At 43.2% G+C, this 27,776-nt stretch overlaps 1 protein-coding gene across 1 annotated transcript in view; it reads right to left on the bottom strand.

Annotated features, from left to right (window-relative positions):
• The window catches only part of ADGRG7 (adhesion G protein-coupled receptor G7), a 125,570-nt gene that overhangs the window by 34,512 nt on the left and 63,282 nt on the right, over nt 1–27,776 (bottom strand). The window contains exons 6-10 of the mRNA XM_073565224.1: nt 22,608–22,699; nt 21,101–21,237; nt 19,224–19,331; nt 9,301–9,455; nt 7,105–7,293 (exon numbers count right to left, since the gene is read on the bottom strand). Of these exons, the coding sequence (XP_073421325.1) occupies nt 7,105–7,293; nt 9,301–9,455; nt 19,224–19,331; nt 21,101–21,237; nt 22,608–22,699 (681 nt within the window). The remainder of the gene's footprint in view (nt 1–7,104; nt 7,294–9,300; nt 9,456–19,223; nt 19,332–21,100; nt 21,238–22,607; nt 22,700–27,776) is intronic.

The following is a 27,776-nucleotide window of genomic DNA, read 5'->3' as shown; positions in this document are numbered from 1 at the left end:
CGCTGTCTTCTCCTGAGCTGTGTTGTCGTCTATCTTCTCCTGAGCTCTTCTGTCCTCTGTCGCTCCCTGAGAGAGATCTGTCTAACCCTGTGACTCTTGTTCCATTTATCCCCTTTCCTGGGAATTCCCCTCCTTAGTTGCCGTAACTCCGCCCACCATGACTTGGCATTTCCTAGCTTCAGCTGCTGTTAGGTTCCTCTTCTCACTATCCCTATGTCTCCATCTAGTGGCCAGAACTCAATTCTACAACGTCTCTCACTAATTCTAGCTGTTGCCCCCCACATATATAATTTATAATAAAGCATCGTACATTACACCTTTTACATTCACTTTTCCGTCAGACAGGTCCACACATCAGTCCACCCTCCTACATTTGCATGGCCCTCAGTAGCCTTCCAAACCTTTTTCATGGCCCCAGTAGTCCTTTCACACTATGTGTGGCCCCCAGTAGTCACCCCAACACTGTATACATTGCCTTCAGTATTCCCCACACACAGTGTATGCAGGGCCCACAGTAGCCTCCCCAATACATTGTATGCATGACCCCCAGTAGCCCCCCATACTGTATGAATGGCCCCAGTAGCCCTCTTCACTGTATGAGGGCACTCAGTAGCCCTCTCACATTATATACATAGCCCCCAGTAGCCTTCCCACATTGTATGCATGGTCCAACAGTACCCCTCCCACACTGTATACTTGACCTCCAGTAGCCCCCACACATTGTATATGTGGCTCCACGGTAGCCCTCTCACATTCTATGCATGGCCCACAATAACCCCCCACATTGTATGGATGGCCACCAATAACCCCCCCCAAATGGTATGCATGGTCCAACAGTAGCCCTCCCACATTGTATGCATGGACCTCATTACCCCCCCCACATTGTATGCATGGACCCACAGTAGCCCTCCCATACTGTATGCAAGGCCCCAAGTATTCCTGTAACCCCCCTCACTGTATGTAGGGCCCCCAATAGTCCCCCCACAAGCAATATTAAAATAAAATATAAATAACAGCGGTCGGTCCAGCGGATGGCACAACACACAACAGGATGGTAAAGTGGAGAGAAAAGCCATACCAATAGCGAATGAGGGATGGACACCTCCTGAGCTCCAACCTGAGCATGACCCTACACTTCCCTAATGGACTAAGAGGGTCCTTGCACCCGCCACTGTTGCGAACCTCGTTCCTCACTGTTACCTCACACTGCCCTGGCTAGTGCACTTGCCGGGGACAGTGACAAGCATGAGACAGTCGAGGTAAAAACGCAAAACTTAGCTTAACTTTGTCTGCTGCAAAGCACCGCACAGCAGAAGAAAAGCATCAGGGCCATGAACCCCACAAAACCAGCAGATTCAGCCCTGCAACCAGAGAGCTCCTTACTCCAGGCTTGATCAATACAGATTGCTCTATCACCGACAGTCAGCTGACGCATCAGGTAACTATTTAAAGGATGGTAGGAGTGATCAACACACACATCAGCTGACCTAGCAACTCTGCAGTTGCAGCAAGGGAAGGTTGACATTAACTCCTGCTGGCCTGAAAAGGAAAAACGCTACATTTAAATCATAATGGAACCAGAGCTGCCACACATCCAAAAATGGATTGTGACACACTCACCAAACCATGGATCCCGAGGAGTCTGCCGACAGACAGGATGTCATCGTGCCACCCCAGCCTCGTCTGAGCGTATTCCTGCTTTTCTTTACACCGAAGGCTTAAATCGACGTGCTATCTACAGATTTTGTAGGCTTAGCGGTAGTGGAGGGAGATCATGTCTCCCTGCTCTACCGCAGAATTTAACTGTATCAGTGCGCTGCACACACCGATACAGTTTAGAGTAGCTGTAGCTCTGGGTGGGCACCTGTGAACGTGGGGCCTGAGAAGACTGCACCCTCTGCCCCCCGGTAGCTACGCTACTGGGTCACATACATTTCTACAATGGGCTTTCTGTAGTAGTATTGTAAAAGTAAAAGGGAAGAATTTTAATAAAAATTCTACAAAGATCTTGCTCAATGATTTAAAGGAAATTCTGAAAACTCTACAAAATGTGATGTATAAATACGATTTACTGCATATAAATACTTGTCAAAAGCAATAATAAAGGATTTTGGGGATATGTCAAAAGTAAAAGAAAAGTCAAAGATGCTATAGGATTTTTACAGGATGAAAATGATGAAATGGTAAGACAGGATGTTGAGAAGGCTGAACTTTTAAATTCCTATTTTGCATCTGTTTTCTCTCAGAAAGGAAATGTAACATCAACTGTTATTCACTGTCCTATTAAGGGAATAGAAGAATCCAGGATATCTATAAACAGAAAGATAGTGAGGAAACACTTAGCTAACCTAAATGAATTCAAGTCTCCAGGTCCAGATGAATTACACCCCAGAGTACTGAAGGAGATAGCAGAAGAAATTTTTGAACCCCTCTCCATAATCTTTGAAAATTCTTGGAGAACAGGAGAAGTGCCAGAAGACTGGAGAAGAGCAAATGTTGTTCCTATCTTCAAAAAGGGGAAGAAGGTGGACCCAGGTAACTATAGGCCGGTGAGTCTGACTTCTATACCAGGAAAGATCTTTGAACAAATTATTAAACAACATGTATGTCAATACCTGGATAAGAATGAAGTGATTAAACAGAGTCAGCATGGGTTTGTAACTAATAAGTCATGTCAGACTAACTTAATTTCCTTCTATGACGGTATCACTGATTGGGTGGATCAAGGAAATGCTGTAGATATAGTATATCTTGACTTCAGCAAAGCATTTGACAAAGTCTCTCATACAATCCTTATTGAAAAAATGATTAAGTATGGAATGGACAAGGCAACTGTTAGGTGGATTCATAACTGGCTTAGTGATCGGACCCAAAGAGTGGTCGTAAATGGCTGCACATCCAGTTGGAAGAATGTCTCAAGTGGGGTACCACAGGGCTCTGTCCTGGGCCCTGTATTGTTCAACATCTTTATCAACGATTTAGATGAAGGAATTGAGGGTAAACTGATTAAATTTGCTGATGACACAAAGCTAGGAAGGATAGCTAATACTAGAGAAGAGAGAGAGAGGATTCAAAAAGATTTAAATAAACTGGAGAAGTGGGCAGCAACTAACAGAATGGTTTTTAACAGGGAGAAATGCAAAGTACTACATCTGGGCAATAAAAATGGAAAAAGCATATATAGAATGGGAGGAATAGGGCTAAGTGACAGCACATGTGAAAAAGACTTGGGTATACTAATAGATCACAGACTGAATATGAGTCAACAGTGTGATGCAGCAGCAAAAAAGGCAAATGCAATTCTAGGATGTATTAACAGAAGCATACAGTCTAGATCACGTGAAGTCATTATTTCCCTCTACTCCTCTTTGGTCAGACCTCATCTGGAATATTGTGTCCAGTTTTGGGCACCACATTTTAAAAAAGACATCAACAAACTGGAGCAAGTTGAGAAAAGAGCGACCAGAATGGTGACCGGTCTGCAAACCCTGTCTTATGAGGAAAGGTTGCAGGATTTGGGAATGTTTAGTTTGCAAAAGAGAAGACTGAGAGGAGACTTAATAGCTGTCTACAAATATCTAAAGGGCTGTCACATTGTAGAAGGATCAACTTTATTCTCATTTGCACAAGGAAAGACTAGAAGCAATGGGATGAAACTGAATGGGAGGAGACACAGATTAGATATTAGAAAAAACTTTTTGACTGTTAGAGTGATCAATGAGTGGAACAGGCTGCCACGAGAAGTGGTGAGTTCTCCTTCAATGGAAGTCTTCAAACAGAGGCTGGACAGACATCTGACTGGGATGATTTAGCGAATCCTGCTTTGAGCAGGGGGTTGGACCAGATGGCCCAGGAGGTCCCTTCCAACTCTACGATTCTATGATTCTATGATTCTATGATTCTTAACCTTGAATTCCAATTAATTTCTATTATAAAATGTCTGCTTTGATCTACTATGCCTCTCCAGGATTACTTGAAGATTTTTGTACCTACAAGTTATGCTAATAGTTCTCCTTAGGACTGTAATTCACATGTGACCACAAACTCTAGTGAACGGGTCCCTCAAAAAATATTGTGTCCATGTCAGTATATACATAAAAATGAAGCTTCATGGGCATGATAGGATTCACCTATCTTTACCTATGTTACCCATATAATTGATTTATGCACAAGCACTGATCTTACTTTTAGAATCTTTCCCTCTTAATTTAATTTAAAAAATATAGGTTTATATGGCTTACATAGGAATAACATGGTACAAAATTGTGTGTGGAAAATGGTTTAGCTGCTTGATGGATTAAGGTTTAGGGTGACAAATATTTTGTGCCTACTGGCCCCAGCAATGTGAATAATGCAAGGCAACACATTTCACTAATATAGTAAAGGACAAAAAACATTTAGGAAAGTAATGTATAATGGAACTAACTATGCATAATAAATAGAGATGAGGAGTTTAAATTACCAATTAATTAATTTTAGCGTGGGGGTAAGGACATTATTTAAACATAACTATGATAAATATATATAATTTTGTTCAACATGGAAAATTATGAGACTTTTCAAATCTCTTCATTAGGCGATTTGACTTCATTACTGTAAAAATATTGCATGTGAGTAACTTTCAAACCACTACTTTTCCAAGGTTTATTTGCCTGCATTTTGAGCTCCATTCATATCAGAACGTACTAATTTGGAGTACAGATGCTGGCAGTGAAAAGGTTAGCTCCGTTGGGGCTAAGCTACTGCAGGAAATTGTTGTAATCAGCAGAATACTCAGAGGGGGAGACAGGTGCTGACCCATCACTGCCATCTTGTGTACTCCAATGAGTATGTTCAGGAATAAATGCAGGTGGAGACAGGGAAATAGATAGGGAAAAAGCAGGGGTTTGGAATCCATTGACCTGCAATTTTTTTCCCCTTAGAAACTAATGTGCAAAGTTTCATAACTTTCCAAAGTTTTCAGAGCTTTAAATCTCCTGGGCTTTGATGTAAAATCTATAACAGGGCTCCCACCTACAACAGGAAATTTATATTAATAATGTCACGTTGGCAGAGGCACTATTGAACCCCATTACCCAAAGAGGTCTCTTGTGACTGCTCCTCTCCATCGCATATACAGCAGGTGAAATAAGAGTAGAACACGTCACCAATTTTCTAAGTAAATATATATCTAAAAGTGCTATTGATCTGAAATTCTCACCAGATGTCGGTGACGAATCACCCAATTCACACACGCAAAGAAATCAAACCATAGATGGCCATAAATTAAATTATGTGTAATAATGAGAAATTACAAATGGAAAAAGTATTGAACACATGAAGAAAGAGAGGTGAAAAATGCCATGGAAAGTCATGTTACCAGCTGAAATCTATCAGTAATTAGAAAGTAATCCTACTTCACTTAGTAAAAAATAATATCAGCAGGTTCAACTTATGGCCCATAAAAAGGTGAACAATTACCAAGGCGCTACAACAGAAATCTTATTATGCGTAAAACCAGTGAGCTGTCTCAAGACCTTCACAAACTCATTGTTGCAAAACATAGTGATGACATTGGTTACAGAAGAATTTCTAAACTAAAGTAGGCTCCTTTGACGACAAAGCATTTAGTTATCCAAATGTCTATTTTCAGTAAGCCAGGAGGCATAGACTGTTATCTTTATGCTGACTTTTGAATTTATGTATTTGTTCTTTGGTTGGTCAAGAAAACACAGACTATTGTTCATATGAGCCTGTAATATTGAGTTTTAAATTGACGTTTGTTGTAACATATTGTGTTGTTATCCATGATGACAGAGACACAGGGTAACTAAACAATAGATGCTTGTTAATATGTTGATTACACATTGTCCAGGCCAGCTATTTTATTGACTTGCAAAACAGAGAAGGACAAACTATGCAAATTGAATAAATACTCAAACAATGCAAGTTAATCTCATCACACTTTCCTCTTAACCTCTGGACCTCACAGTTCCAGTGAGCACTGTTGGGGCCATAATCCAGAAGTGGAAAGAACATCATTTCACCTTAAACCGGCCACAAACAGGTGCTCCCCACAAGATTTCAGACAGAGGAGTGAAAAGAATTATCAAGAGTTGTCCAAGAGCCAAGAACCACCAGTGGAAAGATACAGAAAGACATGATTTTAGCAGGTACAATTGTGTCAAAGAAAACAATAAGCAATGCACTCCATCTCCAAGGCTTGTGTGCAAGCTCACCATGCAAGACTCCATTGCTGAACAAAAAGCATGTTTAAGTGCATTTAAAGTTTGCTCAACAACATTTAGGCAAGCCTGCGAAATGCTGGGAGAATGTATTCTGATCAGATGAGAACAAAATGTAACTCTTTGGATGCCATAATACACACCATGTTTGGAGGCCAAAAAGGCACTGCAGATCACCCCAAAACCACCATACCAACAGTGAAGTTTGGAGGTGGGAACATCATGGTGTGGGGCTGTTTTCAGCATATGGCACTGGCACACATCATATAATAGAAGGAAGGATGAATGAACAAATGTAACAAGACATTCTTGATAAAAATCTGCTGCCATCTATCAGAATGATGACGAAAAAACAAGGGTGAACATTTCAGCAAGACAATGATCCCAAACACATAGCCACAGAAACTATCAATTGGTTTCAGAAAAATAAAATAAGGCTGCTAGAAAGACTCAGCCAGTCGCCTGACCTGAGTCCATTAGAAAATTTATGAAAGAAACTAAAGCTCAGAGCTCATAGAAGGAGACCACACACAGAACCTTTAGGATTTGAAGATTGTTTGTTTGGAAGACTGGGCCAAAATCACACCTGATCAATGAAATGACTAGTTTCTTAAACAAGAGGTTCCTCAAAGCTGTCATCACCAACAAAGGCTTTTGTACAAAGTATATAATTAAATATGGTTTGATTTCTTTGCCTTTATGTGAATTAGATGGGTTGTTACCGACATCTGTTGAGAATTTCATGTCAACAGCACCTTTAGAAATATATTTACTTAAAAAATTTGTGACATGTTCAATACTTATTTCACCCTCTGTAGCTTCTCACATAAATGATGGGTGATTTCAGAGCTCAAAGGGACTAAAAAAAAATATACAGTACCATTAAAACAGCAAAGTTAGTTGTGTGGTTGCAGGTACACTGTAATGATTTGATGGAATTAGATGAGGTCTCATTTGAGGTTGACTGATTTGAGATTTTCTTCTGGCAGCCAGTTGTATTCCATTCACTCCATTTATAGTCCCAGAAAACACAAGCGTATTGAAGTAGAATATATGATGATGTATCGACCTATAATAAAAATAAATCCAGAGAAAAATAATGTACTTTATTCAGAGAAAAAAAGAATGCTATCATCAGAGATTCATGTCTGGTATGCACACCGAATGATCTGGCTTATTGGTAATTAGCTTGTCAAGAAACAAGTTATATAATAGACCAAATATTTCCATCCTTATCATCATTGAATTTGTCATGTTTTTGTCTGCAAGCAACAAGCTATGAAATATGTTTCTCAACCCAACAAGTTTTTAGGAATCTTAGGATTTCAGGAAACAATAGCCGGGAAATATGAAAGTATGAAACTGGGTATCCTTAGCCCATCTGAAGAGATGGAGGGACTATAGACCCATCTGTTATCTATACAGAATTTATCGACATCTATTTTATCTTTAATCAGAATTGTGCTGTAATCAATGCACAGCAGGACATATAATCAGTGTGCTCTAATGAGGTATTTGTGAATCATTCCTTAAAAATTTGATCCAGCAATGCATGGTGTCCAATGTCCTCTTTCAATAGGGTGTACACCGGATCCAAAATACTGAACATAAGCATTGGGAGTTTTCATATATGTGCATAAACTATGGATGTTTTTAGCACCTTCATGAGGTATGACGTATATTTACATTAAATGTCTTGCCCCTGCCTTTGATGCGGGCTCACGCGCTGAGCCTGCATCATAACCCGCACATGACGGCTGATATAATCAGCCATCATGTACCTTTAACAGCCGTGGGATGAACGGGATTTAAAATGCGCCGACAGGGGCGCGCGTCATTCCATGCTCCTGTCGGCATGCCCATGACATGATCACGGGGCGATGATGCTTTCATAACAGCTGAGGGTCTGCTGAAGACAACCGTTCCTGTCAGTATGACCCTCCTTGTGAACGCCGACTCATTATTTCTGCTATGTATAGCACAATTGATCGCAGCTTCAAGTCCACTAAAAGGACTATTTAATACAACAAAAAGTTAAAAAAAAGTTTAAAAAAAACACAAAAGTGCAAATCACTCTCAGTTTGCCCCTCTGAAAATAAAACAAATTTTAAAAAAATGCACACATTTGGTATTGCTGCGTTTAGAAATGTCTGATCTAGTAAAATATAAGATTAGCCTGAAAGTTAACCTGAGAGGTGAATAGTGTAGAGAGAAAATTGAAACACCAGAATTATGTTTTTCTGGCCACTGCAACATTGCACTAAAATGCAATAAGAGGCAATCAAGACATCGTATCTACCTTAAATTGGTATCAGTAAAAACATCTGATCTGAAAAAAATAAGCCCTCACACAGCTCCATATCCCAAAAATGAAACTGCTACAGGTCTCAGAAAATGGTGGCAAAAGCAAAAAAAAATTTATATACAAGTTTCGGATTTTTTTCCATCACTTAAATAAAAAAAAAAAACTATACATGTTTGGTATCTGAATATTTGCACTGACCTAGAAAATCAGTTAGTTTCACCATGTAATGAGCAGGTTAAAAAAAAATTGTGGAATTGCACTTTTTTTGTAATTTGACTAATCTTGACGGGATTTTTAGCCGTTATCCAGTACACTATATGGTATAATGAATGGTGTCATTCAAAAGTACAGTTGGACCAGCCAAAAAAAAGGCAAAAAACAGTTATGGTTCTTGTAAGAAGGAGAGGAAGAAAGGAAAAACCGAAAATGGCCCAGGGGTGGAGGGGCTAAGAAAATGGAACTAAAAGTTATGATTCAAAACTTTTGTCTAGTGCTGAAGTTTCCCAATGCACTGGGATAATGAAATGTTAGTGTGTTGTAGAGAAAACCAAAAGGTAGAGGAAATATTCCAAATGTAATTTTGGTAGGAAATTCTCACTAAGGAAAAGGCAAATGCATAGGAATAATATCCATTTAGACTGAGTTTGGTTCGCAATTCTCTATGCGTTAGATCACAATTTTTGGGTGGTTTATTGAACAAGCCGTTGAAAAAATTAGTAACCTATAGTAACAAACTAATACTGTGAAATAAAGCCAATATCAAAAAGGTACCTGCTGATTGAAGCTAAACTGAATGTTAACACTCGCTCCAGAAATACTGGCAGAAATTATCTTCTTTCGAAAACCCAATGTTTTTTTATGCTTAGAAGGAAATAAATTGTCATTCTGATACAGGACAAATCCAACAGTGTCATTGTCATTCGTTTCTGCACAAGAAAAAAAAGTTAAATAATAAAATCTTTGTAATGCTTTTTTGTCCTAGATTAAAATGTTCAGTTTGAATTATTTTGCAAAACGTTTATGGCAATCTTGGTGCTCTGTGAACTTAACAGCATCCAGTAACTGTAGGTTTATCATAACTCCAATACTGAAGGCAGATTTATACAAATTCCTTTTATGGGATTATGAATCAATACACAAGTGTTACAATTACAGCAACAGAGAATGAATTTTACAGAAATACAGCCAAAATGGGGAATTCAGAGCTGTGTGTTAGAATATGGAACTCCGAATACTAAAGATGTATTTGTGTTATGCAAGAGATTGTCTATGGTGGCTCAGTGACTAGCACTGCAGCCTTACAGCGCTGGGGTCTTGGGTTCATATCCCTCCAAGGACAACATCTGCAAGGAGTTTGCATTTTATCCCCATGTTTGCATGGGTTTCCTCCACTTAAAAGACATACTGATAGGGAATCTAGATTGTGAGCCCCAATGGGGACAGTGATGATGTCGGTAGAATTAATGCTACTATATAAGTAAGCATAATAAATAGTGATAAGTGAGTATACTCGCTGCTCGGGTTTTCCTGAGCATGCTCGTTTGTCCTAAATCTCTGAGCACGCCAAAATACTCAGAGCACACCTGAGCATGCTCGGGAAAACCCGAGCAATGAGTATACTCGCTCATCACTAATAATAATAAAAAAAAATACATTTGAAAAAATATCTTTAACCAGTTTAGAACTGGGTAATTTAACATTATTCCTAACCAAGCACATTTTGGGGTTTTATTATACATGCGCTTTTAATGCCTCTAAAAAATTTTGGGTTGGGATAGCAAAATAATTTTTGCCTCTTTTTTCGTGATGCATGAGGCTTAATGTTTCTGGAATTTATATATTAATTTTATTTTGCTTATAGAGAAAGAAAATATTAAGAAAAAAAATGAAATATGTGTATATTTTTCACATTTTTTTGACCACAAAATGGCACACTTTAAATTGTGTTCCCCTTTCCGTAGAAATGATTTATTATATTAGACATTTTTTATGAGGGTGCAGCTAAAACATGAATTTTTGTGATAAACTCACCGTAAAATCCTTTTCTCCGAGACGCTCATTGGGGGACACAGATACTGTGGGTGTATGCTTCTGCCGCTATGAGGCTGACACTAAGTGAAAAAAAGAGGTTAGCTCCTCCTCCGCCGTATACACCCTCGCCCCTATTGCGGGCGGAAATCAGCTTGGTGCGAAAGCAGTAGGAGGACAACAAAATCAGCCTTAATACAGGTACAACATGTCCAAAACACCACCCTTATATCAAATTAGTAAATGCATATAAATTTAAATAAACCAAGAGCCAACTGGCTAATAGGGTGGGTGCTCTGTCCCCCAATGAGCGTCTCGGAGAAAAGGATTTTACGGTGAGTTTATCACAAAAATCCATGTTTCTCCTTCACCTCATTGGGGGACACAGATACTATGGGACGTCCTAAAGCAGTCCCTGGGTGGGAGATTGACTCACCGATCCAAGCTACATGCACCTCTTGTTTAAAGGCACGCCACCGCTGCTTGGAGAATCCTTCTACCCCGGCTCGCATCCACCGAGGCCTGAGCATGGATATTATAATGTTTGGCAAATGTGTGCAGGCTTGACCAGGTTGCTGCCTTGCAAACTTGTTCCGTCGAAGCCTGGTGCCGAAGCTCCCAAGAGGCGCCCACTGCCCGGGTAGAGTGCGCTCTGATCCCTGCTGGAATCGGCATGTCTCTAATGCGGTAGGACTCCTGAATAGTCAAACGAATCCATCTGGATATGGTCGACTTTGAGGCAGCGAGTCCCTTCCTGCGCCCTTCGGGGAGCACGAACAGCGTGTCCATCTGACGAAAGGGTGCCGTCCTCGACACGTACCTCCGGAGGGCTCTTACCAGGTCTAACGTGTGAAGAGCCTTTTCCACACGGTGCACCGGTGCTGGACAAAATGAAGGCAAGACAACATCTTCATTAATGTGAAAAGAGGACACGACTTTCGGAAGAAAAGGAGGGGCTGGTCTGAGCACCACCTTATCCTTATGGAAAGTGAGGAACGGGGCTTGGCAGGATAGGGCTGCCAGTTCTGAAACCCTAAACCACAGCAGAAAAGTATGAAAAGAAATAAGAACAATCTTTACTTATTCACATTAAAAGAGAATATCAAACATTCATAAATATACTGTATTTGAGGTGAAAATAAGAAAAGGACAATCCTGATGACAGAGAAGGTAATCACCCCTACCTATGATTATTCAGCGCCTTGTTTTGCCATAATTCTTTTTAGTGGGGTTATAGTGTCTTTTATTTTGACGTTGTCACTATGGTAATTAACAAAAAATCCCCCTAAATATGGTGTTGAATACGTGCGTGCTTTCCTCACAGATATGTCATATACTGTCCAGGTCATTATACTATGTGCTGTAGAGATTTTTGTGAGGATTCATTATGCATATAATACATTTAATCCTGAATCTTGATAACAACATGAGTTAGGGCGGCACTGTGGCTTTATTTAACACCTGTACTATGGCTGCTCCCAGTGCGTCTTCATGAAAATGGCGCTGATCATGTGCGCTTGCGCGGCTTTGCCGATTATGGTGCGCGATGCTCGGGCCATCATGACGTGGGTCGCGCGCATATTGATGACGTCTGAGTGGATATTTTACCACCTATGCGCACGACTCATGGATGGCGGTGAGGCATCGCATGATAACCGCTCAGTTCAGCTGGGCATGCGCCGCCTTGATTATCCACACCGGGGACGCCGCGTATATAATATGGATAGATGACGCCAGACAGACACCTCCCCTTGAGAAAGCCATTGGCGAAACGCGCGTCGGGGTTGAGTGGGCTGTCTCCCCTCCTTCACAGCGATATTATGGGTGAGTGACTATGGCAGCTGGGTACTGGGCATGATTTTGGTACTAACAGATTAACCCTTTTATGGAAGTACATGTTGCTGTCATCTATGGTATTTGTTACCGTATGTTACACTTTTTGGGGCCAGTTATTGATTGTTGAGTTTAATATCCAAGCATTTTTTATGCATAATGACTTCATTTATGTATGTGGTCTTATGGCCCATTGTCACTCTGATCATAGGTAGGGGTGATTACCTTCTCTGTCATCAGGATTGTCCTTTTCTTATTTTCACCTCAAATATATTTATGAATGTTTCATATTCTCTTTTAATGTGAATAAATAAAGATTGTTCTTATTTCTTTTCATACTTTTCTGCTGTGGTTTATGGTTACTCAATTTTCTTCTTCTATTTGCATGTGATTGTGAGTACTCCACGATTTATGGTTAGTCCTTACTATTTGGTGGGGGAACTATTACGGTTTTTCTAACTGGTTCCTGGCCACTTCTGACTAACATGACAGTTTTGAACTTTTTTTCAGTTATGAAACCCGCCTGATAGAAGTGATGGCCAATAGGAACACCACTTTCCAGGAAAGGTACCTCAAGGAGATATCCTGAAGCGGTTCAAATGGAGCTTCCTGCAGAACACTCAGGACCAGGTTAAGGTCCCAAGTGTCCATAGGTGCCTTATAGGGAGGTACCAAGTGGGAGACTCCCTGGATGAAAGTCTTCACCTGCAGATTGGTAGCAATTCTGAACTGGAACAGGACGGATAAGGCCGATATTTGTCTCCTGAGGGAACTTGGGGCTAAGCCCGAGTCTAGGCCCGACTGGAGAAAAGCCAAGATGTTGGAGTCGAAAATCTCAGCGGAGAAACACCGCGGCCTCGAAACCAAGCAAAGAACACCTTCCAGGTGTGGTGGTAAATTCGTGCTGAAGCAGACTTCCGGGCGCTAATCATTGTAGCGACCACATTGCTCCTGAACCCCTCCTGGGTTACAATCCAAGATTCAACGGCCATGCCGTCAAACACAGGGCCCCTGAGTTCGGGTGGCAAATTGGCCCTTGAGAAAGTAGATCTGGGCGCTCTGGCAGGCGCCAAGGAACGTCGGCGAGCAGCTGCATTAGATCTGCGTGCCATGCTCGACGGGGCCAGTCTGGGGCCAGCAGAATCGCCGGAACCCCTTCCGTCTTGATCTTCTTGATGACCCTCGGAAGTAGTGGCAGCAAGGGAAATAGATATGGGAGGTGAAACTGGTTCCATGGCAGAACCAACGCGTCCATGGCGATTGCCTGCGGGTCCCTGGCCCGAGTGACATATGTGGGCACCTTGGCGTTCACTCTGGACGCCATCAGGTGCACATCCGGAGTTCCCTACAGCTGACAAATCTGCTGAAAAACTTCGGGATGTAGAGACCACTCTCTGGATGCAAGACCCTGCCGGCTGAGAAAGTCTGCCGCCCAATTTTCCACGCCCGGGATGTGGACGGCTGAAATCACCGAGTGGTTTGCTTTGGCCCACTGAAGAACGTGCCCCACCTCGCGCATGGTTGCTCTGCTGCGGGTGCCCCCTTGATGATTTATGTAAGCCACCGCCGTGGCGTTGTCCAATTGAATCCGGACAGGGTGGCCAGCTAGAAAGTGATGAAACTTCTGCAGAGCCAGCCGAATTGATCGTATCTCCAATAAGTTGATCGAGAGGTGTGCCTCCTGTGGCGACCACCGTCCCTGGGTTGTATGGTGGCGAAACACCGCTCCCCAGCCGAGGAGGCTGGCGTCGGTTGTCATTACCAGCCAATGATCTGGGGGGAAAGGTTTCCCCTGGGTCAGAGAGGAACTGGTTATCCACCATCCGAGCGCCTGCCTGACTTGAGAGGACAGTCAGCACTGCCGATCGAGCGTGAAAGGATTCTTGTCCCAGGCTGACAAGAGGGCGCGCTGCAGGGGGCGAAGATGGAACTGGGCGAACTGTATCGCTTCCATTGCTGCCACCATTTTCCCTAGAATCCTCATCCTGGATCGGATGGTATGAGGGACTGGTTGGCGAAATGTCCGGACTCCCTGCCGGAGAGCTAGCGCCTTTTCCTGTGGGAGAATTACCAACCCTCGGCAAGTGTCGAAGATCATTCCTAGGAAGGAGATCCTCTGAGTTGGCACAAGGGATGACTTCTTTGCATTGACCAACCATCCTAAGCGTGATGTTGACATTTTCCTCGCATGCTCGTATTGACGGGCCTTTGACCAAGAGGTCGTCCAGATAAGGCAAGACGACTATGCCTCGAGAATGCAGTATGGCCATGACAACTGCCATAACCTTTGTGAACACTCTGGGAGCCGTGGCTAGCCCGAAGGGTAGCGCTACAAACTGAAAATGTTGATTGCTGATGGCGAAGCGTAGAAACTTCTGTTGAGGAGGAAAAATGGGAATATGCAGATATGCGTCCTGGATGTCTATTGAGGCCAAGTATTCTCCCTGCTCCATGGCCGATATGACTGAACGGAGAGACTCCATCCGGAAATGTCTGATCCTGATGAGTTTGCTCAGAAGCTTCAGGTCCAAAACAGGCCTGACAGACCCGTCCTTTTTGGGGACCGCAAAAAGGTTGTAATAGAACCCCTGAGCTCTTTCATGTTCCGGCACTGGAACAATGACTCCATTGTGCTGGAGCGATTTGATGGCTCCCAATAGAGCCCTTGCCTGGGTGTCCACCCTGGGAAGCCGGGAAAGGAAAAACCGTCTTGGAGGGAATCTGACAAATTCTATTTTGTAACCTGAGGCCACCAATTCCCTTACCCATGCGTTGTGAGCGACATTGACCCAGACGTGGTGAAACCAGAGTAGGCGGCCGCCCACCTTGCTGGTGTCGTCTGGTAAAGGCCTCGAGTCATTTGGCCAACGATCTTTGGCATCTGGATCCCCTCAATCTGGGCTGCTGAGTACGCATTCTCCCCAATGGGTTGGCTCTATATGAGACCTGCCACTCCCTATCCTGGTTGGGGCGGCCTGAGGCGGCAGAATTGGCCGCTATAGTCCACCCGGGGTTGCGAAAGGCCCGAAATCGTGCCTGAAACGGGTGACGAAAAAGCATTTTGACCTTTTGTTGAGGGAGAAACCCGCTCTTTCCTCCTGTGGAGTTGGAGATAAGTTGATCCAACTTCTCCCCAAATAGGAGGCCGCACTGATAAGGCAGGGAAGCCAAGGACTTCTTAGAAGTAGAATCGGCTCGCCATGTCCTTAACCATAGGGCTCTTCTGATAGAAATTGCATTAGCGGTAGCAAGTGCCGAGTAATTGGCCGCATCCAAAGACACATTGATTACATAGTCTCCGGCCATCGCCATCTGACCTGCGACCTCCGAAATCTCTGCAGGTAGATCCTGCTCCTGCGCGACCTTGTTTAATGTTTCTGACCATGATATCGTAGCCTTGGCTACCCAAGTTGCTGCGAACGAGGGAGCGAGTGCTGACCCTGACGCCTCATATACTGAGCGAGCTAAGCACTCTATAATGCTATCCGTGGGATCCTTAATCGAGGAAACACTAGGGACGGATAGCAGGGTCTTAGTGGCTAGGTGCGAAACCGGAGGATCCACCATCGGGGATTCCATCCATTTTTTACGGAGGTCCGGCGCAAGCGGATACCTTGTTTCGAGTGCCTTTTGACCCGAGAAACGCCTGTCTGGACGTTCTCTGTGCCGCTGCACTATGTCCTCAAACTCCGGGTGAGAGGAAAAAATTCTGTGCAGGCGCTTCACTCGCTTAAATGCCACTTTATGCCCCGTAGCCGCTGCAGGATCATCCTCAATCCCCAGGGTCTGATTGATGGCTTCTATGAGGCTGTCCACTGTTTCCCTGGAGTGTCCAGGTCAAGGGGCTCGTCTGAGTCGCAACCTGAGGTCTGCTCGCTATCAACCACTGGTGACGGGGAGCGAGAAGCAGAGCTTACGGATGCTAAGGCACCGGATGGACTGGGCGACACCGTGTGGATTCGTTTCCTCCGGGTCTGCCTGGAGTGAGAGCGGCCCCTGCAAGCCGGAGGCTCTTGTGAGGTGGAGGTTCCCTCTAAGGCCGGCGAGCCATTGTCCCTGCCCCTATCTGGGGCTTGAAGGGACTCTATTGCTCTCGTAAGCGACACCATGGACTGTGACAGTGATAGGGCCCACTCCGGGGGATTCGACACACTGGTCACGGTCGCAGGGGAGGGCTCCTGGGCGCGTTCGGATTTGTAGGCTTCGCATAATCACTTGCTCTGCGCCCACAGAAACACAGCCCGACAAGAGATGCATGCAGCGTAAAAGATTGTGTGCGTCTTTGCTTTTTCGGACATGCTGTATCTGTCCGCTGCTGGGGAGGGGGGAGGAGGTAGCACCTCGGTTCCCCTATAGCGTGGCCTCTCAGGCAGCACTTACCCCAGTCCTGCACCCCCCCGTCTTGGACGCTTCCACCTTCAAATCGCGCGCCACCAGCTGTCGGAATGAGTCACCAGCATGTCAAACCGCTCTAGGGACGGAATTTCCATTCTGCGGCCTAGCCGCGCTCCGAAGCCGGGGCCTAAAATTCTTCGCCGCCGCCCAGTGCAGGGTGGGCCGCCGGAAGTGACGCGCGGCCCAGAGGCGGGACTTCTGGCTGCAGCCTAGCTCCGGCTAAAGCCGCAGCCTCAATTTTTTCCCCTACCTGACCGGGGGGGGCGCGGTTCCATGGCGCTGACAAAACATGGCACTACTAACCAGCGAGGCGCCGCCTGACGGATCCAGCCACTCTTGCCTTGCATGGCCGTTGGCTTCCGCCGGCTGGGGGCTCCAGCCCTCGGATCTTTGCAGGAGCCCTCGCAGACCCAATCCTCACCGATGACCCTCTTCAGCCTGAGCGCAGGTATGTGAGGGGCCTCGATAAAAAAATAGGACGGTGCAGGCACCCTAGCTCCATCTAACCCCTTCAGGGGGTGAGGAGAGGGACCATCCGCCACCTTGCAGCACCGCAGTCTAAGCATTGGTGGAGCAGTGGGGGCCGCACAGACTAGTCTTGTGCCTCTGTACAGCCCATGGTTTCAATACCTAGGAGTGGTCAGGGCTAAGTCCGGCATTGTGTCCCACGACATGGGAGAGGATACATGGAGGGACACTCGCACGTGTTGACCTTTGTTGGTTTGGGGAAATCGGACCCTTTCAATAGGATCCGTTGCCCATGTCTCATCTTCATGGGAAAAAGACAAAAAAAAAAAATGGAGAAAAACCAGACGTGTGCCTCCATGGACACTAAGCAAAAAACTGATTTCCGCCCGCAAAAGGGGCGAGGGTGTATACGGCGGAGGAGGAGCTAACCTCTTTTTTTCACTTAGTGTCAGCCTCCTAGCTGCAGAAGTATACACCCACAGTATCTGTGTCCCCCAATGAGGCGAAGGAGAAAACAGTTTTGTTTTGTTCTTTTGTTTCCTTAATTTTTATGTATTTATTTTTTCATTTATTTTGCTCAACGTGGCCCCCATAAGGTCTTAGAAGACTTTAGGGTTAGGAAGAGGGCATTTGAACATATTAATACATTTGTTTTATTCATGATTTCCACTGTAACTGGGGCTGGTATGTTAGTCCCAGTTACAGGGGAAGATCAGTTTCTTATCTGCACCATAAAACTGACTGGTTTTCCTAGAACCCAGCAGCTTCTACTTTCACACTACACCTAAAGACTGTATGATTCATCACGGGAACAAAACTGGCGATTTGGCTCAGTTCAATTGCTAAAATAGCCCCCTTTTCAATCATGACTGATGCTTACACAGGGAAATTGGTAGGCTTAGCTATTGATATGAACATTCCACCAGCATTCTTCACACAAACACTGCTGATTTATTTATTACTCTTTGATTATATAGCATCACCATATTCTACAATGCTTTAGAGACATTAACATCACTGTCCCCATTGGTGCTTACACTAAGAGGGAGTAAACCAGAAAACCCACACAAACATGGGGAGAACATACAAACTCCTTGTAGATGTTTGTCCTTGGTGTGATTTGAACCCAGGACCCCAGTGCAGCAAAGCAACAATGCTAACCACGGAGCCACCATGCTGCACATATGCTTTGCTGACATAGGAAACTCTCTCATATGTTGCTCACAAGATAGAAGCATAGCAGCCAGGATCTTTGAAAGACGCTGATATTAAAATTTTGGGGACATTTTGGTAATTTTAAGTATTTTATACACTTAAAGATTATCCTTTTCAAACTGCAAAACCACCTTAATCAGCTCAGTCATTTGGAATGACATTATCTCGAATAATATGTTGTATACTTTTCTCATTCAGATAAGTTTTTGTGGACAATGTGATAATTTTTCTGGCTGCAATTGATGATGTTTTTTGTTCGTGTTTTATCTTTTTGTGTGCTGTTTTTTCTTTTCTTAACAGCCTGGACTTATAAATGTTAACAGTTAGATGGCGTAAACTTTGTCTAGGAAATATGACGATAGACGCTAAGCACTATTCTCTTCCTTACGCCAACTCATATTTGGACATATGTTATGGTTTATATTGGGACGCCATAGTGATGGATGTTACAGTTTATCATCAATCAGAAGCACATGTATATATCACAGTATATGTGGAAAACGAACACCTAAATTATATAAACACATGGTGTCTAGGTTTTGTTTCACATCACATGCACCCATGTCAGGACAGGAGGAGGACATATTTGCCCTCTCAGGAAGCGATGCCCCATGCTAGTCTTTTTACCTTTGCTTTACAATGTTGTAGTGACGAGTAGGAGCACTGGAGAACTTGTGGGGAAAGTAAATGGTGATGTAACCAGATTACATTTTTTTGTTCAAAACCCATCCATTCCCATGGCCTTATGTACTTACTTCCTACTGGTTTGACAAAAATCTGTACTTCTGCTGTTTCATTGAGTACAAAATTGGAAGTGTCATTATCAACAATTATTCTACTTGACACCAGATCATCCGTTAATCCTGTATACAGGCAAACACAAAAAAATTAAAATCATGTGATACCAAATCCAGAGATAAAACATAATCTATCAGTGGTATACACAGAAGATAGGAGGGTGCCACAGATGAGAGTAGCGTAGAGTAGTGGGAGCATAGTTTTGTTGGCGAGTATGATTAATTTTAAAGCACCACTCCAGCGTTTTGTTTTTTATTGCAGTGCTGGAGTGATGCAACTAATCTCAATTCCCTGTCCCTAGTATTATACTCACCAGTAGCCATCTTCATCTTTTATCGGCTCCTCTCCAGTCGGTGTTTTCCAGGGAGTCACCTGCCGGAAGGCTTCAGTGTTTGCTGGGTGAGCCGTAAGTCACATCTCAATGTAAGACTATGAGAGGCAGAAAAGGGCTCTCATAGACTTACATTGACAGCTTGTGACTGCTACCTCTGCCTTCTGGTCAGTTAGAAGTTGTGGTCACAAGATGGCAGCCTGTGACCAGATCGGCGCCAGGAACAGCTGAAGACTGCGGCTGGTGAGTATAATACTAAGGGCAGGGAACTCGGATTAGTTGCACCACTCCAGCACTGAAATAAAAAAAACCCGCTGCAGTGGTGTTTTAAAGCGAACCTGTCAGCAGTTTTGGCTGATATAAGATATGGCCATCACCTTTCAGCGTTTATCTACAGCATTATATAATGCTGTAGATAATCCCCCCAATACAATCTGAAAGATAAGAAAATTAAGTTTTATTATAATCACCTGCAGGGCGGTCCAGTCCGATGGGTGTTGCAGGTCCAGGTCCGGCGCCTCCCATCTTCTTGTGATCACCGCTCTCCTACTTGCTTAATGCCTCCCTGACACCGCGCTCCTGCGCAGACATACTTATCTGCCCTGTTGAGGGCAGAGTAAAGTACTGCAGTGAGCAGGCGCTGGGCCTCCCTGACCAGGAACGCGATGCCAGAGAGCCTGTGAAGCAAGCAGGAGGGCGGCGACGCAAGAAGATGGGAGGCGCCGAACCAAGACCTGCTACGCCCATCGGACTGGACCGCCCCTCCAGGTGAGTATAATAAAAGTTATTTTTCTTATCTTTCAGATCAGATCAGGGGCTTATCTACGGCATTATAGAATGCTGTAGATAAGACTTGAAAGGCGGTGGCCGTATCTTATATCGGCCAAACCTGGTGACAGGTTCTCTTTACATGTGATTAAAAATTATTTCACCTGACAAACAAGCATGCCTTGAGCCCTAAGAAATACTGTATAATATACTAATCATCTAGTAGCTGATGTTCAGTATGAGCCATCACAAGACAATGTAGTTTCTTACTAATTTAATCCCTTATTAAACACTTCTTCCCTAGAAACCTTTATACCATTCTAAGTCTATTTTCATTTTTATTATGTTGCTGACTTTCCTGTTAATAGCAGCTTGGTGTTTGATTTTCTTTTCATCTTCAATTTGGCAAAATGACAATATCTTATTATCCAGTATTTTACAGCAGTACTTTGATCATATCAAAGCATTTCACTTTTTGTCCTGTATCACGATCCATTTACTGCGCTGTAATGATCAAGGCACAAATATCTTTGTGTAAAATAAAATTGTCGAAATTGGATTGTTCTACAGAATTGTTCAGAAATGATTAGAGTAACTTGAATTTTTTTTAATTATTTCCTGATTATTCTGAGGTTAGTGATCCAGGAAGTGATGCAATACAGGGATAGATAACTATCTGTATCTGAATGAAGAATTGATAAAGATCTTACTGAGTAGTGGAGTAGTGAGTTATACCTCTTAATGACATAAACGAGATTCCGCTCAAATTCATTGTAGACAGCTGACGTGTCTCAATCGCAATGCTAGGCTGCACCACTGATAACACAGGTCCAGTGCTGTTCACAGAAAGTGCCTCCAGTGTCCTGGTTAAGCTATTGAAAATATGATTTTTGTTTATTGAAACATGCATATAGTTTTTACTAATTTACAACATTTAGGTCAGGGTCACACGATCGATGATTTTAATTGGGCTGATAAGGCTAATGACACTTGGCTCAAACTCTGTCAGACTTTGATCAGAGTATCAACTTAGTTTGATTTGATTTTCTCGGATAGGCCGGGATCACACATGCGAGGAATACGGCCGAGTCTTGCATGTTAATACCCGGCACTGCTGCTGGCACTCAGGAGCGGAGCGTGCAGCTCCATGTATTGCTATGTGGCCGCACGCACCGATCCGAGTGCCGGCGGCTGTGCCAGGTATTAACATGCGAGACTCGGCCGTATTCCTCGCATGTGTGATCCCGGCCATAAAAGAATCAGAGCACACTGAGGAGAAGAAGACGGAGAACCTAATTTCTCCATCTTCTCCATTGTCCGAGTCCATGGATGTGAGACTGCACTCGGATGACATCAGCAGAGCAGGCTGTCAGTCATTACATGTGTCACACTGGTAACGCCCCTTTCATTTTCAATATGCTTTTAAAGCAGATTATCAAGGAGATCTATGTCCAACCCATAGATCTTATCAGCTCATTTACATATTAAGAAAAATATGTATTTCTCTGGAAATAGACATCAGATTGTAGATTTCAGGGTGTCATTTAATTCACCTTTCTATGACCTACAGGTCCATATAGACGACTAAAGCCCCCATCTCACACACAGCGAGATTGCTAGCGAGATCGGTGCTGAGTCACAAGTTTTGTGACCCAACAACGACCTCAGCAGCGATCTCGCTACGTTTGACAGGTAGCAGCGACCAGGCCCCTCCTGTGAGATCGCTGGTCATGTCGGAATGTCCTGGACATTTTTTTGATCGTGGAGGTCCCGCTGGGTAGCATGCATCGGTATGTTTGACACCGTACCAACGACCTCGTTAGTGATTTAGAAGCGAGACACATAGGCGTGGATTTGGTCTGAATCGTTACAAAGGTCGGTACGGGTCGCCGCATCGCTGCTGTGTCTTTGGGAAGATCTGACTGTTTGGCATCTCACCAGCGTCCACATAGCGATGCAGCAACGATCCCTACCAGGTCGTATCGTTGTCGGGATCGTTGTAGCGTCGCTATGTGTGACGGGGCCTTTAGAAGGGTTGATCCTACTGACAGATTCCCTTTGAGCTTTAAAAGGTACAATAAAAGAGGTTCTTTTCCGTAGTGGTCTGGTTATTTGTTTTGCTGACAGAGTTCACTGCGATAAACTATGAGAACTATAATTCTCTCAAAATTAGATCAGTTTGGAAAAAAAATATTCGTAAAGTGGTAATGATTACCTCAAAAATGAAATGCATATCAATTACCTTTCTGCTTCTTTTTCTACAATTTCGTTGCTAAATTTATCAGGTTGAGCGCTTAAAATCTGGCTAACGGTACTAACCGCAGAAACTACCGCCTGCAGAAAGAAAGCATTATGATTATGCAAGTCATATTATGCAGCCACTGATGAGTCAGAAATGTCACTATTTTCACAAAGGAAGGTTAAACTTTAACCAATTGTAATGCTTTACGGCATTATAGTGAATTATTATATCATATTAAAATAGGGTTCAGAGCGTATAAGTGGTTCCCTGTCGCAGTACTATTCACCATAAATCACTCAGCAGTTCTTCTATGAAAACCTTTTGCCGGTCTCTGAAGGCTCAACCATAAAGGTGATCATTCATACACATCATACACATTACATGAAAGGTGGCTGAACTCATGGGGACCGGCGACCATCTAACGTGTATGGCGGTGACAGAATAGGGATGTTGGATAGCAACACCCAATCTTTTGTTCTCACGGGAGATAAACCACTGCCACAGTTGTCTGGTAGTGGCCCTTTGGACTATTTTCGACCATAGCTATATCATATTGCCATTTTTTCTCTGAAATCATATGGGTGTTAAAAATTTAATGCATAAATAACGTTCATCAATTCTCATTTCCACACCTCTACATGCCCTACCATGTCCATTTACCACTTCTCCTTGCCCACCACTTACCTATCTGCACCCCACCTTTTTCAGTCAAGATGGGGTGCAGAGTGTACAATAATAAGAAAAAATGAACTTTTTTGAATTTACGAAATGCAATGAAACATTGAGTGAAAAATGTAAAGGGATCTGAATACTTTCCATACCCACTGTATATCTTTGTACCATGTTAGCCAGTAGATAGAAAAATACCCCTGATGAAGAGACCTAAGTAGTCTCCAAAGCTTGCAATTTGTTACCATCTTTTCAGTTAGCCATTAAAAGGGATCAACCACTGAGGACTCTCAATTCTAAATATTTTTCTAAAAACACTGATGAAACTCAGAGCATTTTTTGCATATGAGAGAAATCACTGTCATGTGAATGATCAATTAGAAGCATTTTACAATGTAAAAAAGCGGAGAAGCCAGTGCTGCTTGTGGTCAGAACGCAATACATAAAGTGCATATGCACATATTAATTTCTAACTGTATTTCAAAATGAGACATTTAGCAAAAAATTGATCAATCATTTGAGCTATCCCGCCACACCAAGGCAATCTCATATGGGGCAATCCTACTCTACGTTTGTTATATTCGCTGTGCCATTACGGCCTCCTAAATGTATTAAAAGCAAGACCATATTAAATGCACACTATACCTGAAGCGTTTCTGAATCACTCCCATGGAGCCAGAAAAGGTGAGCGCAGATAAAGGCCAACCAGGTCCAGACAGACATTTCAGGTTTAACCTCCACACTCTCCTGACCAGCAATCACAGATGAAGGGTGATACAGGCCCAGACAAAGATGCACAATTAAATAGAGCCCTGGGGCAGGGCTGGGCTGCTGTGTGTGCACAGCAGCCTAGATCAATCATAATGAATACAGAAAAAGCGGCGAACATATCCCAGCACGCACGGCAACCGTGGTGGTCAGCCACAAACTAACATCAAGTAAAAAAGGGGAGAAGCCAGCGCTGCTTGTGGTCAGAACGCAATACATAAAGTGTGGGGTAGCTCAAATGATTGATCAATTTTTTGCTAAATGTCTCATTTGAAATACAGTTAAAAAGATGGATTTTTGGTTCTTACCGTAAAATTTCTTTCTTGGAGCCTTCATTGGGGGACACAGATTACCATGGGTGTATGCTGCTGCTGCTGCTAGGAGGCTGACACTATGCAAAAAACAAGAAAATTGGCTCCTCCCCGGCAGTATACACTCACCAACAGATACCAAGTACCTCAGTTGGTGAAAAAGCAGTAGGAGAAGCCACGCAACTATAAACATATATACCAACCCAACAAGGGACTCAAGGACCCAACACGGTACAACTTAACCCCTTCACTACCAAGGGTGGTTTGCACGTTAACTCCCGGGCCAATTTTTACAATTCTGACCACTGTACCTTTATGAGGTCATAACTCTGGAACGCTTCCATGGATCCCGGTGATTCTGACATTGTTTTCTCATGACATATTGTACTTCATGTTAGTAGTAAAATTGCATTCAAATAACTTGCGTTTATTTGTGAAAAAAACGGAAATTTGGCGAAAATTTTGAAAATTTTGCAATTTTCCAACTTTGAATTTTTATGCCCTTAAATCACAGCGATATGGCACACAAAAAACTTAATACATAACATTTCCCACATGTTTACTTTACATCAGCACAATTTTGGAACGAAAATTTTTTTTGTTAGGAAGTTATAAGGGTTAAAAATTGACCAGCGATTTCTCATTTTTGCAACACCATTTTATTTTTAGGGACCACATCACATTTGAAGCCACTTTGAGGGGTCTATATGATAGAAAATACCCAAAAGTGACACCATTCTAAAAACTGCACCCCTTAAGGTGCTTAAAACCACATTCAAGAAGTTTATTAACCCTTTAGGTGCGTCACAGGAATTTTTTGAATATTAAAAAAAAATGAACATTTAACTTTTTTTCACAAAAAAAATAATTCAGGTTCAATTTTCTTTATTTTACCAAGGGTAACAGGAGAAATTGGACTGCAAAAGTTATTGTGCAATTTGTCCTGAGTACGCTGATACCTGATATGTGGGGGGGAACCACTGTTTCGGCGCATGGCAGACCTCAGTAGGGAAGGAGCGCCGTTTGACTTTTTCAATGCAAAATTGGCTGGAATTCAGATCGGACGCCATGTCGCGTTTGGAGAGCCCCTGATGTACCTAAGCAGTGGAAACCCCCCCAAGTGACCCCATTTTGGAAACTAGACCCCCCAAGGAACTTATCTAGATATGTGGTGAGAACTTTGAACCCACAAGGGCTTCACAGAAGTTTATAACGTACAGCGGTACAATTAAAAAATCATATTTTTTCCACAAAAATGATCTTTTCACCCCCAATTTTTATTTTTCCAAGGGTAACAGGACCCTAAAAGTTATTGTGCAATTTGTCCTGAGTACGCTGATACCCCATATGTGGGTGTAAATGACTATTTGGGCGCATAGCAGAGCTCGGAAGGGAAGCAGCGCCATTTGACGTTTTGGGCTAGAATTGAGATCTGACACCATGTCGCGATTGGAAAACCCCTGATGTACCAAAACAGTGGAAACCCCCCACAAATGACACCATTTTGGAATCTAGACCCCCCAAGGAACTTATCTAGATGTGTGGTGAGAACTTTGAACCCCCAAGGGCTTCACAGAAGTTTATAACGTACAGCAGTACAATTAAAAAATCATATTTTTTCCACAAAAATGATCTTTTCACCCTCAATTCTTATTTTTCCAAAAGTAACAAGACCCTAAAAGAAATTGTGCAATTTATCCTGAGTACGCTGATACCCCACATGTGGGTGTAAACCACTATTTGGGCGCATGGCAGAGCTCGGAAGGGAAGCAGCGCCATTTGACGTTTTTGGCTGGAATTGAGATCGGATACCATGTTGCGTTAGGAAAGCCCCTGATGTACCAAAACAGTAGAAACCCCCCACAATTGACACCATTTTGGAAACTAGACCCCCCAAGGAACTTATCTAGATGGGTGGTGAGCACTTTGAACCCCCCAGTGCTTCACTGAAGTTTATAACGTCCGGGCATGAAAATAAAAAAATCGTATTTTTTCCACAAACATCATCTTTTAGTCCCCATTTTTTTATTTTCCCAAGGGTAGCAGGAGAAATTGGACCCCAAAAGTTGTTGTCCAATTTGTCCTGAGTACGCTGACACCCCATATGTGGGAGAAAACTACTGTATGGGGACACGTCGGAGCTCGGAAGGGAAGTAGTGATGTTTTGGAATGCAGACTTTGATGGAATGGTCTGTGGGTGTCATGTTGCCTTTGGAGAGCCCCTAATGTACCTAAACAGTGGAAACCCCCCACAAATGATCCCATTTTGGAAACTAGACCCCCTGAGGAACTTATCTAGATGTGTGGTGAGCACTTTGAACCCCCAAGGGCTTCACAGAAGTTTATAATGCCCAGGCATGAAAATAAAAAAATCGTATTTTTTCCACAAACATGATCAATTAGTCTCCAATTTTTTTATTTTCCCAAGGGTAACAGGAGAAATTGGACCCCAAAAGTTGTTGTCCAATTTGTCCTGAGTACGCTGATACCTCATATGTGGGAGAAAACTACTGTATGGGCACACGTCAGGGCTTGGAAGGGAAGTAGTGACGTTTTGGAATGCAGACTTTGATGGATTGGTCTGCGGGTGTCATGTGCGTTTGGAGAGCCCCTGATGTACCTAAACTATTGAAACTCCCCACAAGTGACCCCATTTTGGAAACTAGACCCCCCACGGAGCTTATCTAGATGTGTGGAGAGCACTTTGAACCCCCAAGTGCTTCACAGAAGTTTATAACGCCTGGGCGTGAAAATAAAAAAAAAATTTCCGCAAAATTATATTTTTGCCCCCAATTTTTTATTTTCCTAAGGGTAACAGGAGAAATTGGACCCCAAAAGTTGTTTTGTAATTTGTCCTGAGTAGGCTGATACCCTACATGTGGGGGTAAAACACTGTTTGGGCGCATGGCAGAGCTTGGAAGGGAAGGAGCACCATTTGACTTTTTCAACGCAGAATTGGCTGGAATTGAGATCAGACGCCATGTTGCCTTTGGAGAGCACCTGATGTCTCCAAACAGTGGAAACCCCCCAATTATAACTCCAACCCTAACCTCAACACACCCCTAACCCTAATCTGAGCCCTAACCCTAGCCCTAACCCTAACCCTAGCCCTAACCCTAGCCCTAACCCTAGCCGGAAAATGGAAATAAATACATTTTCTTTTAGTTTTATTATTTTTCCCTAACTAAGGGGGTGATAACGGGGGGTTTGATTTACTATTTATGGCGGTTTTTATGTTTGGCGGCTGTCGCACGCTAAAAGACGCTTTTTATTGTAAAAATAGTTTTGCATCACCACATATTGAGAGCTATAATTTTTCCGTATTTTGACCCACCGAGTCATGTGAGGTCTTATTTTTTGCGGGACGAGTTAACGTTTTTATTGGTACCATTTTCGGGCACGTGACATTTTTTGATCGCTT

This window comes from Dendrobates tinctorius, unplaced genomic scaffold (assembly GCF_039654945.1).
Source record: "Dendrobates tinctorius isolate UK_male_01 unplaced genomic scaffold, ASM3965494v1 ptg000016l, whole genome shotgun sequence".
In the NCBI taxonomy this organism is placed as follows: Eukaryota; Metazoa; Chordata; class Amphibia; order Anura; family Dendrobatidae; genus Dendrobates; species Dendrobates tinctorius.
Note: the sequence above shows the minus strand (reverse complement) of the source record. Positions and strands in the feature narration are given on the sequence as shown.